General features: G+C 42.7%; 1 protein-coding gene across 1 annotated transcript in view; it reads left to right on the forward strand.

Moving 5' to 3' along the window:
- The window catches only part of LOC132582726 (potassium voltage-gated channel subfamily KQT member 1-like), a 447,178-nt gene that overhangs the window by 259,096 nt on the left and 172,528 nt on the right, over window positions 1-15,554 (forward strand). The window contains exons 15-17 of the mRNA XM_060254425.1: window positions 4,853-4,947; window positions 10,695-10,735; window positions 14,637-14,698. Coding sequence (XP_060110408.1) covers window positions 4,853-4,947; window positions 10,695-10,735; window positions 14,637-14,698 — 198 coding nt within the window. The remainder of the gene's footprint in view (window positions 1-4,852; window positions 4,948-10,694; window positions 10,736-14,636; window positions 14,699-15,554) is intronic.

The following is a 15,554-nucleotide window of genomic DNA, read 5'->3' on the forward strand; positions in this document are numbered from 1 at the left end:
AGGCAGATCGCCCACCTTTGCTGTCTCCCTGCAAGGGGAGGAAGATGACCCGCTTTTGCCTTCTCCCTGCCAGGCGGAGAGACAGCAAAGAGAGTTGGCCTGCTCCCCCCCCCTCCATTTAAACACCACGGCGGGGTGTTTAAATGGGGGGGAGGAAGATCACCCACCTTTGCTGTCTCCTCACCAGGCGGAGAGACAGCAAAGAGAGCTCCTGGGCTTCCCCTTCCGTAACCGGGCCTTCTCCTCTATAGCCCCGAGCCTATGGAACCAACTTCCAGAGGAAATGCGGGCCCTGCGGGATCTAGAACAATTCCGCAGGGCCTGCAAGCCCTTCCTCTTCCGACTGGCTTTCGCTGATGAAAAAGGAAACTGCTAATGAAAACCGCCATCATAAAAAACATAAAATCAACATAGCATTAGCACTTTTATCAATCTAATTTAACTTAATTTTAAACTTAACCAGAATTTTAACTGAAATGTTTATAATGTTTAAATGTAATTTTATTCATTTTTGTATAATTTGAAACTTGAATGATGCTGTTAGCCGCCCTGAGCCTGCTCCGGCGGGGAGGGCGGGATACAAATAAAATTTTGTTGTTGTTGTTGTTTCTGTGTGTTTAAATGGGGGGGGCAGATCACCCACCTTTTCTGGCACCTTTTTTTTTAAAAAAAGCCAAGCACACTATCCCACCTACTGTGCTTGTGCGAGTGCGGAATGCCATCTCAAAAAATGAGGTCCGGTTGAGACCTCTGATCAACCAGCGATGGGACCAACGCTGCTTAGAACTGAAGGATGGAGGGATGTCTGATCAGGAAATTCGTTGTAAAAAAGCTGCGGGGTATAATAGTGACGGGTTAGGGATGGATTTAATGGTGAGTGTGACCGCAGCCATAGATGGATAAAATACAAACTCTAGCTTCAAACCTGAGATTAGCAGACTCCAATTGTGTCCAAGCATTGGATACGCAGTTTGGAACTTGCTGAACAGCTCTTAGTAATTTGGACTGAACTTTTTCTTCTGGGGCAAAGCATGAAGAGGGTGGTCCTAGAAACATTCCATGGAGCAGTTGTGCCAATGATTTGGCCTTATATAACTTCAGGGCTGCAGGAACAAAGGATCCACCATGAATTTGAAAAAAGTTCAGTATGGCATTTGCTGATCTTTCCCCTAGATCAGTAATGTATTTGCTGTGCTTAACCCTGGAACCAGAGGCCTGTATAACTACACCCAAATATTTAAAACTGTCAACGTGTTCTATCTGCTGTCCATTTATTGCCCAATTCCTGGGTTTAAAAAATGAGAGTTTAAATCCCCCTCAGGAGAGCATCCCTGTGGGACTTTGGGTGGCAGAGGTTGCAATGGAGTATACCCATGGCCAAAAGTGGGCACAGAGTGGGGACCTGAAGCCACCTGAGCTGGGTGTGCAGTCAGACAGGCAAATGGGAGTAGTAGTACTTTATTCACGGTCATCCGACCAGCTTAATACAAACAGAAACAAAATCATAAAAACAAACCCATCACCTCTTACACAAAGTTTCTTACACCAACTATTACATATATTGTTAAAAATCATAGCCAAGATTTACATTCTCAATTTCCCTCCTTTCCAACTGAGCAACATAACAGAAACGGGCAATCTTAGTTGAAACATCAGAGTGAGTGTCAGACAGGAGGAAGGCAATCTGCTCATCCTCCGGCCTGCCCGCCAAGGACCCGAGAATTGGAGAGATTAATCTTGCCCTCAAGTCATTGTAATTTGGACACCGCAAAACGATGTGGAGAGTTGTTTCGACCTCATTGCAATTACAGGGGCACAATCTTTCCAGATATGGGGACCCAGCGTAACGTCCCAAAAGCACCGAAGAGAAAAGAGCGTTGAGTCGTGCTTTTGAGAAAGCTATCCGATATTTTGGGATAGTGATGTTGAAAAGATGCCTGGCTGGGGACAGTACTTCAGCTTGCTTCCCTAAGAAAATGTGCGCAGAAAGACTAGCTCTAGCAGATCTCAGTTCCAGCTCAACCAACCTCAGGCGCAAAAGTTCTTTCGCATCCCTCAGTTCCATCATTACTAGGGACTCAGGGGAGAGATCACAGAGTCTAAAATAATCTAGACACCTTTTCTCCCAAGTTCCCACAAAAGAGTCGAAAAAAATCAGATGGGGAAGGCCACCTGGCTTTGAGAGAACCCTCAAAAAGTAACAAAGGGTGTTTAACCACATAGACGTCTCGATGCTTGGGACGCCAGATTCCAACCTGATGGCAGTGTTTGGCACACAACTGGGAGGCAAATGGGAGGCACCTCTGCTACATGAGCCAGGCAAATGAGGGAGGGAGGGGGATATGCTGTGAATGGGTGGGGAGGAGCAAGAGCTGCCACTGTGGGCCCCTGCCGGTACTCCCTCACCAGTGCTGTGGGTGGACAATGATGGAGGCAAACAAGTTGGAATGTGAGCCACTGCCCCCTGTAGACTGAGTTGGGTCACTGCCTTAAATCTTGGCTGTGATTCAGCCTCGATTTCCCCCCCCCCCTGGTGATTAAGCTTTAAAAGAGTTGCTTAGAAAGTGGATGAGAGAAAAAGATGCTAGATCAGTGGAATTTTTTCCCTTGTTGTTATTCTGTTTGGATGGGCACAGTCATTTTTTTAAAAAAATATTACTTAGCAACATAACTTTTTAGCTCTGTTAACTCTACATGGAGAAAGGCAGGTTTGGGAAAAATAAAGTTTATTGGAACATGAAGAGAATTAATTATTCATTTGGTAGCCTGCATCTTCTGCTCTCCCCGCTTCCCAAACCTTTATAGTCCATCTAGGCTCTGAGCCATTGTGATTCAGTAGAGAAAGTCCCCTTCCTCCTCCCCAGTCGGCTTTGGGGGAGGAGTGGGTTTAGCCAAAGTACTCTCAAAGCACCCCTGCCAGTTAGTCCAAAGAGTGGCCCTGGCACAGTTGCCCTGCCAGAGAGACAATGGCCTGCTTTTCTCTCGCCAGAAATAGTGATGTGTCAGCGTCTGTAAGCAATGAATCTGGAAGACAAACCCCCATCCCTGTCCCTGCAGATAAGCTTGAAGCCTTTAAAACTGGGAAGTATAATGCCCTGCCCCCACCCTTGGAGCACACAAATACAAGTGCCAGGAAAACAGTATGCTTCTGTTTCCCAAAGCTCTCATCAAGGTAGGCTCAGACTGCTGGAGATGGACCAGAATCCTTTTGGTCTGGGTGACTTTCTAGCTTCTGCTGTTATATTTTTGCCAAATGCATCTCCCCCCTCCCCCCCCCCCTTTTATCTGCAATTTCTAGTATCCCAGGGCTGTTCTCCAAGCATGACTCCATCATACGCTGGAGGTGTTTGCTGCATGCTAATGGCGGAGGGGAAGCAGACAGCAAGACTAACGAGCTGTTGTCAGCTATTTTTCAATGAGGAGATTCGACAGCACACCGTCTCCCTCTCTTGAGCCACAGCCAAAAGGGAGACCCCCCTCTCTCTCTCACACACACACACACACACACACTCCCCACTGAACTTATTTAGATCCCAAACCAGCAAAAGCCAGCATTAGTATTGTCTTCACACACCCCCCCTCACTTTTAAAATGTATATTCCGTTAAGAATAGCATCACCATTATAAACTCTGCAGGTTTGCTTCTTCTTTTTTTTCTCCCTTTTTAGTGTTCAGTCTCTGCCAACCTCAGATGGTTCTTGGATTTTTGGCACTATGACAGCAAATGCAACCTACTGTTTTTGAGGTCTCTGACTTGTATGTCTCAAGTAACAAAGCTGACAGGGCTGGGCTGGGCTGGGGCCCCCACTCCACCCTGTGTTTTGGACTACAAGGCTTGCTTAATTCTGGAATGGACTCTGTTGTCGAAAAGGATTTAATTGTAGAAAACAAGTGCAAAGAAGTGGATTTTTGTCTGCAAATTGGCAGTACAGTATAAGGGAATTTCCACATGTGCCATTTCAGTCTGTAAGGAGACATTTGTGCTTTTAGTCAATGGAGGAGCATTATCCTGTATACTGGGGGGACTGGGTGTGAGTATAAGTTATTGTGCATGCAGTGTAGGTCCAAGCACACTAGGGTTGCCACCATCTGCCCACCTCCAGGAGGCATTTGCCCACTCATCCACTTACTTATCCTCCAGGGCTGATCATCACAGTGTGTGTGTGTGTGGGGGGGGGGGGTTCTGTCCAAACCCAGGAATGACAGGCAATACCTTAGAAATTCCCAATCTAACATAGAAATTTTGGAGAGATTCCTAGAATGCTACCTGGAAGTGACAGCCATTATGGATTCAGGTGCAATCATTCTGCTGCACCTTTCTGGTGCAATCATTCTGCTGCAACAATCAATAGTCCTGGTGGCAACCCTAAAGCACTCCTAGTGTAAGGCAGTTGTCTTCACCATTTCTAACTCGGGATCCACTGAGCATGGGACCTTTTGAGCTGTAAGCATGTGACAGGAAGTCACATGACAGAAATATGCTGAAGACAGCTGAGGTTGGTAAGCATAGATCCCTAACTACCAAATCCCATCAAAACTGAGACAGAACTGTGAAACAAGCTGAACATTTATGTAATAAAAGCGGAAATCTTAATGCAAGTCAGACAAGTATGGTTGGCAACTTTCCTCTGTCTAGCCATTGCACAGGTGCAAAACTGCTTGTGTTTCTGCTTGTGAGCAAGCCTTCAAGGCCATCAAAAGATGGTTTTGGCTTGGGAAAGGGGAAATGGACACTTTGAACAGGAGAAGTTTGAACGTTGGGCATGATTTTTGTAATGTTCTCCACAATGAACAAGGCTAAAGAGAGACTGTTTCATCTCATCCATGTTTGTTTGTTTTTCCTTTTTCACAGCAAGCTCGGAAGCCCTACGATGTCCGTGATGTGATTGAACAGTACTCTCAGGGCCACCTCAACATGATGGTTCGAATAAAAGAACTCCAAAGAAGGTACTTGTCACCTATGACTTCATTCAGGTGGATCCTCTGTTGCTTTGAGAACATGCAGGCTAGGAACATTGGATGTAGGGTTTTGCACACAGAATAATTAACACCCAGGACATAATTCCTGGGTTCTGCAATAGTGGTTCTTTCGCAGATGATGAAATAAGGCTTAATAGTTATTGTTTATGTAATGCTATGATACGTTCAAAGCATTTCACATAACACTGGGGTTTTCTGTAAATCTTACAACGAAGTTGGGTAGATCAGTGTTCTTGTCAGGGCTTGTCAAAACACACACAAGAGGGGGAGGAAGGAACCCTCTCACAGCAGCTGTTATTATTGTTACTAAAATGCCCAGCTGCTGAGTTATAATAATAAACTCAATAAAATATTACGTGGGTTCTCTTTGGTCAGGGTGTTACCAGGTCCCAGTAACACAAACTTATAGGGAAAAAAAGACAAACTTATAGAAAAATACATATAAACTTTATTTATAAGACAAAGGGAAACGCAAAATGGGATGATAAAAAACAATTAAAACAAACATACTGTGCACAAAGGAACACTAAACAAAAACCTTAGGCAATTTGCCTGTCTCCCTACACTGGACTGTGTAGTAATTGGCTATTTCCCTAGACTAATACTCACTGACACTTTTTCTGCAGTCAGGCCCACAACACCAGAGAGACATCTTCCAAAGTCCCATCCTCATCCACCTGGTTGTGTTGTTACCTTCTCCTAGATCTCCTGGAGAAGACTTCTGGCTTGGAAAAGTAGAAGCTCCTCCTTTTGTGGACACCTAGCTTGATTTTATCCAGGCTGGCTGACTGGTCATCCAATCGCTGACAAGATCTAATTTACAAGCTAGCTAGTCATCTAGCCTTGACTCTAGATGTTAACCTGTCAAGGCTAGATCTAAACAATCTATGTCATTTGTGGGCTGACTTCACAGGTGTATCCAGTTAGTCTCCACCTGGGACTACTTAAGTGCCTATTAGCTTTGACATACTGTTGGTGCAAATCCTGAAATACTTATAACACATATAGACATTGAGTATACAAACACTTAGGTGTCTCTCAGTTTCTTGACAGGGCTTTTCTTTGAGCAGGAACACACAGGAACACAGTTCCAGCTGGCTTAGCATCTTGAGGTGTGGCTTAATATGCAAATGAGTTCCTGCTGGGCTTTTTTTGTAATTAAAACTTTATTGTATATAAACCGCATAAAAAATTACACATAAACAATGTTCCACCATCTCCCACCCACCATCCATTACCCATTCATACAAGAAGTTTGGGGGCTTAATTATATACAATTTCTCTTTTCTATTTTCTCATAACAATTCCCATAATTTTGGCCCATACGTATATTGTCTCCCAAGTCTTTCTACATTCCTGTAAGTTTCCATCTCTTAACCTTGTAGTCAACATATCCATTTCAGCAGTTTCCAATAACTTTGATAAAAATTCTTCTTCATCAGGTAATTTGGAGATTTTCCAATATTTTCATATAGAATTCTAGCAACTGTAATCATATGGAGGAGTAACTTTTTCTGTTATAGGTAATTGCTCTTTACATATTCTCAATAAATACAGCTCTGGAGAGTGTTGAAACCTTTTTTTCAAAAAATTTTGGATCCAGATACTAATCTGTGTCCAAAATTTTTTAGCACACTCACACTTCCACCATATATGGAATAATGTTCCCTTGACTTTCCTGCATTTCCAACATTTATTTGTGTAACTTGGATATATTTTAGCCAATCTTTCCGGCGTAAGATACCAGCGGTACATCATTTTATATAAATTTTCCTTGAAAACCGCTGACTTTGTTAATTTTACATTTTGTTTCCAGGCTTTTTCCCATTCCGCCAGATCAATAGTATATAGAGAGAGCCAGTTTGGTGTAGTGGTTAAGTGTGTGGACTCTTATCTGGGAGAACCAGGTTTGATTCCCCACTCCTCCACTTGCACCTGCTGGAATGGCCTTGGGTCAGCCATAGCTCTGGCAGAGGTTGTCCTTGAAAGGGCAGCTTCTGTGAGAGCCCTCTCAGCCCCTCCCACCTCACAGGGTGTCTGTTGTGGGGGAGGAAGATAAAGGAGATTGTGAGCCGCTCTGAGACTCTTGAGTGGAGGGCGGAATATAAATCCAATGTCTTCTTCTTCTTCAAAAAAGCCCTGGTTCTTGTCATGTTGTAGATGGGGCGGGGAGGCTCTTGGTTGTTGGTGATTTAATAATTGGAATGGAGAGAGGTGGATTAGCTATGGTGATTTCCCTGTGTGTGTCACGTCTGCCCAGATAAACTGGTAAACAGTTAAAGGGAGGAGTCAAGAAGTCATGATGCATATGGGCAACCAGGCCTCAGATTCAGTGGGCGCTCACAGCAGCGCAGCTCCTGGACCTTTCTGAGAGTTCCTCCTCCTCCTAAGAGCGCCACCTCCATGTCCATTGACGAGTATGTGCAGCTGCATAACAATCCCTGGATGAGCTCCACCACCTATTTTTTGGCAAAATGACCCCTGTGGGCACCAGTAACACTGAGAAATGTAGCCATGTAATGTGGGAAGAGAAATTCAGCTGAAGTCCAAGTCCCCCAATATAGCAGTCACAAAAACGCTTCTTGCTCTGCATAAATTGCCATAAGCTGACATACATAACTTCGCCTGAATATGTGACTAGCCTGATAGTCAGATCTTGGAAGCTAAGCAGGGTCAGCCATAGTTAGTACTTGGATGGGAGGCTACCATGGAGGACTGGGGTTGCTTTGCAAAGGAAGGCAAAGGCAAACCACCTCTGCGTATCTCTTGCCTAGGCTCCAGGGGTTGTCATGAGTTGGCTGCAGCTTGACAGCACATAGGTACATTATTATTATAAACAAGCAGCACCTCACTGGGAACAACTTCACACTAGCTGGGAGCATGGCTATGAATATTACCTTCAGTGACTGGAGACAAGGGTGGTGGGGAGGGAATAAAACCAACACCGTGGTGGCAGCTACTGCTGAAATTTTATTTTATTTTGTGGAACCAATCAGATCTCCAGTGGCCAATTAGAATCCTGGCTGGGCAGGACCTCCATCAGGCCATGCCCACTTTCAAAAAACGTTTGATGAGTGCCAGGAAAGGGGTTCACAGGCACCATCTAGAGAACCACTGCTCTGGGGTTTTAAATGACTCTATGATCAGTTGAGCAATTTCAGATTATTTCTGTAAGTAAAGATTCTTTCCTCAAGGACTACTCCTTATATAAAAAATATTCACCATCTTAACAGAAAGGAAATGTTCTGGATTATAGAAAGGTTTTATTTCTTACAACATGAAAACCTCTGACTTAAAAGGGTAGGTTAGAACAGGGGTGTCAAACATACAGCCCGCAGGCCACAGCTGGCCTGCTCAGGGTTTTAACTCATCCTGTGACTCTTTTCTGCCCCCCCTCCCCTACCTGTCCTCACCCTTTGAAGCTGGAGGCTGCCAAATTTCCCAGCTCCCTGTGCCTTGTCTTTGCCTGGTTCAGCAGGAAGCTCTTCTGGGCTTGCAAACTTGCAAAGAAAATGTGGAGTGGATTTTCCATTAAGGTCTCTGGCCCCAGATAGACTGCTCTGGGACAGTTTCTAGCAATAGAATCTGTGTTCTGGGACTGGAATGACAAGGTGCTTAGTGGAATGACAGCCCCTGGGAGCAGCAGCATTCTGGGAATGGAACTCCACTAGGGTTGCCAAGTCCAATTAAAGAAAAATCTGGGGACTTTGGGGGTGGAGCCAGGAGACATTGGGGGTGGAGCCAAAAACAAGGATGTGACAAGCATAATTGAACTCCAAGGGAGTTCTTGCCATCACATTTAAAGAGACAGCCTTTCTTAAAATGCCTTTCTTCCATAGGAAATAATTAAGGATAGGGGCACCATATTTTGGGGCTCATAGAATTGGACCCTCTGGTCCAATCGTTTTGAAACTTGGGGGGTATTTTGGGGAGAGGCACTAGATGCTATACTAAAAATTTGGTGCCTCTACCTCAAAAAATAGCCCCCCAGAGCCCCCAATACTCACGGATCAATTTCCTATTATTCCCTATGGGAATCGTTCTCCATAGGGAATAATAGAGTGCCCAGTAGACATTTCCCTCCTCCCCCCACGCTTTCTAAAGGGGGGGAGGGCCTCCAAACTAGGGAATCCCCTGCCCCCTCTCTCTCACACACACACACTTACCAGATCTTCCTCCGGACAACTCTACTTCCTGTGAAAACGAAAGCAAAAGAAAGGGAGGGGCCGTTCTCAGAAGCCCTTTCTGCTTCCTGCCCAGCCTTAAAGGGGCAGACATTTTGCAAACGGCTCAGGAGCTCTACAACATGAAGCCTAAAGGTATGTTCTCCCCCCCCTCCACCCCCCACCCCCGCTTCCAGAGTTTTGAAGAGCGGGAGATGAGGCTGCGAACCCAGAAGTCTCCCGCCAGAGCGGGAGGTTTGGGAAGCCTAAACTCCACTCTGGGGGCCCTCATTCAATTCCAAGAATTCTTCTGCTACTCACAGGGACCATCATTCCACTCTGAAGGCTGTCATTCCACTCCCAGAGAAGTCTATCTGGGCTCAGAAACCTTAATGGAAAATGCATTTTGCATTTTTCTTTGCAACTTCATCTGTGCTGCACTTTATTTCACTGGAGTGGAGCTCGAGTAGTTTCACTTTCCAGTGTTTGTATGCTAGCTAAAGCTGTTTGCTGGATTTGTCTCCTTGTAAATAAAGGGTTGCTGCTTTGAGCCAGCTTGTCTCTGCTTAATGGACCTGAGAACTAGTGCCTAGTGAGTACTCTAACCTGAGAACCCACAGCCAAAGGGAGACATTACACGGGAGAACCACTGTCACTCTGAGTAGACCTGGGGTGGGGTACAAGCTTGTAATGCCAAGCCATTTCATGTTTTTCTAGGTTCAGAGTGTTTCATATTTTTAGTCTATCTTTTAAGTTCCTGCTGTGATCTTTGTGCTTTTTCTTGATGTTTTATTTTAAAAATGACATTGCCAAATCCCACTATTCCTCCACCTTTCCATTTTAGGTGGGCATCTTTTAAAGGTGGGGGGCAGTTTGGGAGTTGTCAGTTATCAAAGATTGTTAAATAAACAAAATATCTGGGCTGGTATCCTTTATAAAGCTTATATCTCCGCTACCTGGCATTACATTTTACGGCACGCATGGCCTGGCCCAATAAAGTTCTATTTATGTCAGATCCAGCCTTCATAACAAATGAGTTCAATACTCATAGAGTCTTGCTCTGAAGGCTTGCACAGAGAGGTTAATATATAAATGATAATATTGGCCCTCCTGTTGTAAGGATAATATCAGTGCAGCTGTATTAAGCATTGTATTATCATTGCCACCATTGAAAATATCCAGGTTTCTCATTAGAAAGTAGCTTTGCTGTCACAAACTAAATGTAGTAAATTCCTCCATCCAAAGACTGTGACTCGGCTATGGGTTTGCCAGTCTCGTGTGAGACCTGTCACGGTCAGGAATTAGCCGGACTTTTATTGTTATCTTCATCCCCATCTGAATGTACCCAGTATCACTGGACCTGTGATCTTTTGGATCTTGTAGTGCTCAAAAAAGGGAGAGGATGAAGTAAGGGTTCTCTGCTTCCCTTGCTTGGGATTTTGGCACTGAGAACAAAAATCTTACAATCATAACTGGCATTATTACTGCAGTGTGAAATATATAGGGCATCTGTTGAATGCACCTTTTAATTGAGCCAATTCTCTTTTTCAGGCTGGATCATTCCTTGGGAAAGCCTGGCCTCTTCCTTCCAGGTATAGTAAGCTTTTAAATAACAGTTGTACCAGCTGTATCAGCCAAGAGGGGGAGAAAAAGCCCTTGAAATTTCAGCTTATTAATTAGGCTGGATGCAACTGATAAGCTACAAAAATGTGTGGATTTCTAAACCTTTGTTAACTGATTCACATGTTTTAGGATGCAAGTACCAGCCATGGCACTGGCTAAGATGGAGAAGAGGCAGGGCTTTTTAAAGCAGGAATGCACAGGAACACAGTTCTGGCTGGCTTGGTGACAGAGGGTGTGGCCTAATATGCAAATGAGTTCCTGTTGGGCTTTTCCCACAAAAGCCCTATGTGTAACAATGGTGATGTCACAGGTGTTGCCTAATATGCAAATGAGTTCCTGCTGGGCTTTTTCTACCAAAAAAGCCCTAGGGGGGTTCATAATGGAAGCATTTCTCAGGATATAGTTCTACTCCCTCCCACAACTGTTCAGCTTGAAAATAGATAAGGGAGAAAGCTTAGGGAAAACTTTATTAATTCCTATGTAGAAGGGGAAGGGTTTGTAGATTGTCAAGCAAGGCTGAGGTAACCTGCCCCTGATTAAATATTTTATTATTTTATTTTATTCGATTTTTAGCCTGCCCTTCCCATAGGACAGGCTCAGGGCAGGTTCCATCATAAAAACAATCAACAATAAAAACAATAAAAGATCAATTTAAATATATAACATCTAAAATGGCAGGTTCTGCCTCAAAGACATGGCCTGTTGTCCAGGTCCGGTAGATCTTATAGCACTGGGATGGAATGAAATAATCTGTTCCCCACAGTGGAGAGCGCTGTCGTCCTCTGCCTCTCGTTCATTTAGGCTGCTGCTGCTGCTTCTTCTTTGCTATGGCAAAAATATTATGTTGTTTTAGACTTGACGAAGCAGCACCTGTGCTCTTAATGTAGAGTGCAAAAAGTTTGCGGGTGCATTTTAACAACTCACATCTGTATGGAGTCCTTGGAGTCCTTCCAGCAGAGCTATCCCACATCTCCTTTTACGTCTGCTCTTCTGGCTTTGTGGTGAGAGTGTTGCTCCCTGTAGGGGGAAGCGGGTTTGGGAGAAGCATTTGTTCTAGAGTAGAGTTTTGAATGCACAAGCTTCGTTCCTTGAATGCGGAAACTGTAAGATCTCAGGGTACAGAGTTGGGAAAGGCTCTGTTCCTGAGGCTTTGAAAAGCCGCTGCCAGAGGGAGTCGACAGTCACAGTTCTGGACTGGGTGGACTCAGTAAAAGGCAGCTTCATGTGCACTGCTGGCTGTTGTTTTAAAGAAGCACCTCCTGCCTGTAGTCCACTTAGGAGGAAGATGACAGATTCTCTTCTGCTGTGATATGGTTGCTAAAACAGCTGTGGTCATGGTCATGAAGGAGATTATAGGGGGTTAGGGTAATCTGGGATTCAGCAGGGTTTTGCCTATAAGGTACTTTGTATCCAAAAAGAAAGTGCGAACATCAGATATGAAGATGCATATGTTTGCTTTTAAAATCATGTGTTCATCCTACATATTTGAAGCACTTCATATGTATTTTATACCTAGGGGTTCTGACCTGTGGGCAGAGCTTTTGCCAGTCTTATGGTGCAACTTGTTGACCATAACATACTGCTTGCAATCAGATCAGCACATTTTAAAAGTCATAATTTTATTGTTATTAACTTCCTGAATACCCTGCCTTTCCACCCAGCGGGGGCTCAAACATCATTCTTTCCTCCATCTTGCCCTCATAGCAACCCTGCAATATAGGGAGGAAAAGAGTTTATGTGGTCACTCAGCGTGCTTCCACATTCTAGCATTGTCCAGAAAGTTGTTATTATAAACATATAGTTAAATCCAGCATGAATTGGCAATTTCCACCAACTCCCCCTTCTTGTACAGCTTCTTCATGTACTCCTCAGGGTCCCATATACCCCAGGAGAAGTATTTGTGGAAATCGGGGACTGCTAGTGGGGCGGAGCGGATGACTTCCATGTTACCACTGGATAATTTAGTCTGGACTCTATATCCAACCCATTATCAATTTCTAAAAAGAAATTATTCTGTGTTGTTAGCCAGTTTGGTGTAGTGGTTAAGTGTACGGACTCTTATCTGGGAGAACCGGGTTTGATTCCCCACTCCTCCACTTGCACCTGCTGGAATGGCCTTGGGTCAGCCAGAGCTCTGGCAGAGGTTGTCCTTGAAAGGGCAGCTGCTGTGAGAGCCCTCTCCAGCCCCACCCACCTCACAGGGTGTCTGTTGTGGGGGAGGAAGGTAAAGGAGATTGTGAGCCGCTCTGAGACTCTTCAGAGTGGAGGGTGGGATATAAATCCAATATCATCTTCTTCTTCTTCTTCTTCTTCTTCTTCTTCTTACTCTAACTTTACAATAATAAGTCAATCAGTCTTTATTATGGCCTACAGGCCATTCAGAAGCAATAAAAGATAAAAATGTTATTATAAAATTATTATTTATTGTATGGCAGAGTTACACACAGGAAGCATATAATAATACTGTTATAAAATGAATTATCTACATCATTCATCCTGATATGTCTAGCTGTTTAAAGGGTAGACTCTGAATGAATTCTCCTAGCACACAGCTATTTATATATTTTATATTCCTGTATCACTTAAGAAATTATTTTGGTTTTATCAATAATGCCTGCAGAGTTCTCTTTAGTTCCACCTTTATTAATGAAATAATTGTCATATTGTCTGCTTATAACAGTGTATAAATTCTGTCACTGTCCAGTTTAGGAGCATGTACATTCTCCGCCTGAAAGATATTAGTTATGTCACTTAAATACCAGTTAAAGAACAAGGGAGTCAACCTACAACCTTGCCAAACTCCTTTACATGCTGGTATATCTGAAGTAAGATGACCAACCTAATTACAACGTACTTGCATGGTTGTGTTATGATGAAGTGACCTGAGTAAAAATAAAAGTCTAAGTATTTAGACTCCAAAGGTTTCTTGTTGAATGCAGCCTGGAAATTTCTATAATAATAATATGTCAATCTGGACAGCATAATGGCATCCCACACTCTATAAACCATGTCTTAATCAGTGGGGGAAGTGTTTTTCCCCATTAATGAGCCATCGTCATTTTAGCTGTGACCAGTGAATTCAATACTGTTCCAAGCCAGTCTTCTATCAACCCTCTCAGTAAATGCAACACATGCAATGGCTCTGTTGGAATTTTATAACCTGTCATTTTCAGTACATATAATAAGGCTGCTCTCCAGAACCCTTGATTTCTAATACTGATCTAAGAAATAAGCATAAAATCCACCCAAGGTTTGTCTCAGATCTAACAATGGTTGTTTGTAGTTTTATATATCAGGTTTGTCTGATAGATATTTTCTGTTAAATTGGTGGCAATTAAATGTTTGAGAGTTCTCCAAGTGTGTCAGGGAATTATGCTTCCTCAGTCTTTCTCCCATTTCTTACAGAAAGACATAACTGATATATCCTGAACGGTTATCTTTGCTTTAGCAGCCAAGAAAATACACACTAGAGCTGCGGCTAAAGAGGGAAAATCTTCTATTTGATTTGTACTTTTTTGCTAGATTGTTTTAATGTTAATGTTTGTAATTATATAATGTTGCATGAATTAGCCATAGACAATAAACTTTTATCATATCGTATCAATTCTCATAATGGAGACATGAAATTGAAAGAGAGCTTTTTAAGTCCAATGAGGAGGGATGAGAAGTTTGATAGCGTCCCTGTGTGTGTCTTTTTATGCTAATCTAATTCTAAAATATTAGGTGTCTTCAAAAGATATTTTGACTTGTGATCATGCAACTAGTTAACTTTTGTATCAGCTTCTAATGTGAACTGAAACCCATTTAAATAAATATTGTCTTCCATTTTTGTCATTCTTATAATGAACACCCCATTTTTCTTTCATTTAGAAAAGGGGGTAGACAAAGGATACTATACTGTAGGAGCCAGATTAATCCGGTTGGAAGATAAGGTAAGTTTGTATTAAACACTTTCCTTCCCTCCCCCACCAGCAATAATATCTGATCTCTGAGAAATTTGACAGCTTTTTTCCCATGCAGTTTCAATCCACTTTCAATTTACTTTACAATTGGATTTTAGTGTGTGAAACAGCAAAGTCCACTTGCAAATGATTGCAAAATTATTATTATTATTATTATTATTATTATTATTATTATTATTATTATTATTATTATTATTATTATTATATTATTATAAATTGCACAGAAAGTCAGTAGAAAGTGCATTATTCAGCATTAGTGAATAATATGCTGAATATTACACAGGGCTTTTTTTTTAGCAGGAACTCCTTTGCATATTAGGCCACACCCTTCTTATGTAGCCAATCCTCCAACAGCTTACAGGGCTCTTGTTACAAGGCTTACTGTAAGCTCTTGGAGGATTGGCTAATAAGCAAAGGAATTCCTTCTACAAAAAAGCCCTGATAGTACACATTTCACACATGCTGAATAATATTTATTTATTTTTATTTGTATCCCACCCTCCCTGCAAACAGTTTCAAGAATACACTTTCAACTTACTTCCAATGCACTTTAGTGATTGTTTGCAAGTGGATTTTGCCATTTCACACAGTAAAATCCAGTTGCAAGTGCATTCAAAGTGAATTGAAAGTGATTTATACAATGAGTAATGTACTTTCAATGCACTTTGCAACTGGATTTTACTGTGTGAAATGGTACTGGCAAAATAATGAAGGGATATTCCAGTGTGTTTAAAGAGACTTAACAAAAGTTTGCATGGGCTATGTTAAAGCTGTTAACCATTAACCGTAAGTTCTCTGTAATGGATTCTTAGAACCTCTGCTGGAA

Source organism: Heteronotia binoei, chromosome 14, assembly GCF_032191835.1.
Source record: "Heteronotia binoei isolate CCM8104 ecotype False Entrance Well chromosome 14, APGP_CSIRO_Hbin_v1, whole genome shotgun sequence".
Taxonomy (NCBI): Eukaryota; Metazoa; Chordata; class Lepidosauria; order Squamata; family Gekkonidae; genus Heteronotia; species Heteronotia binoei.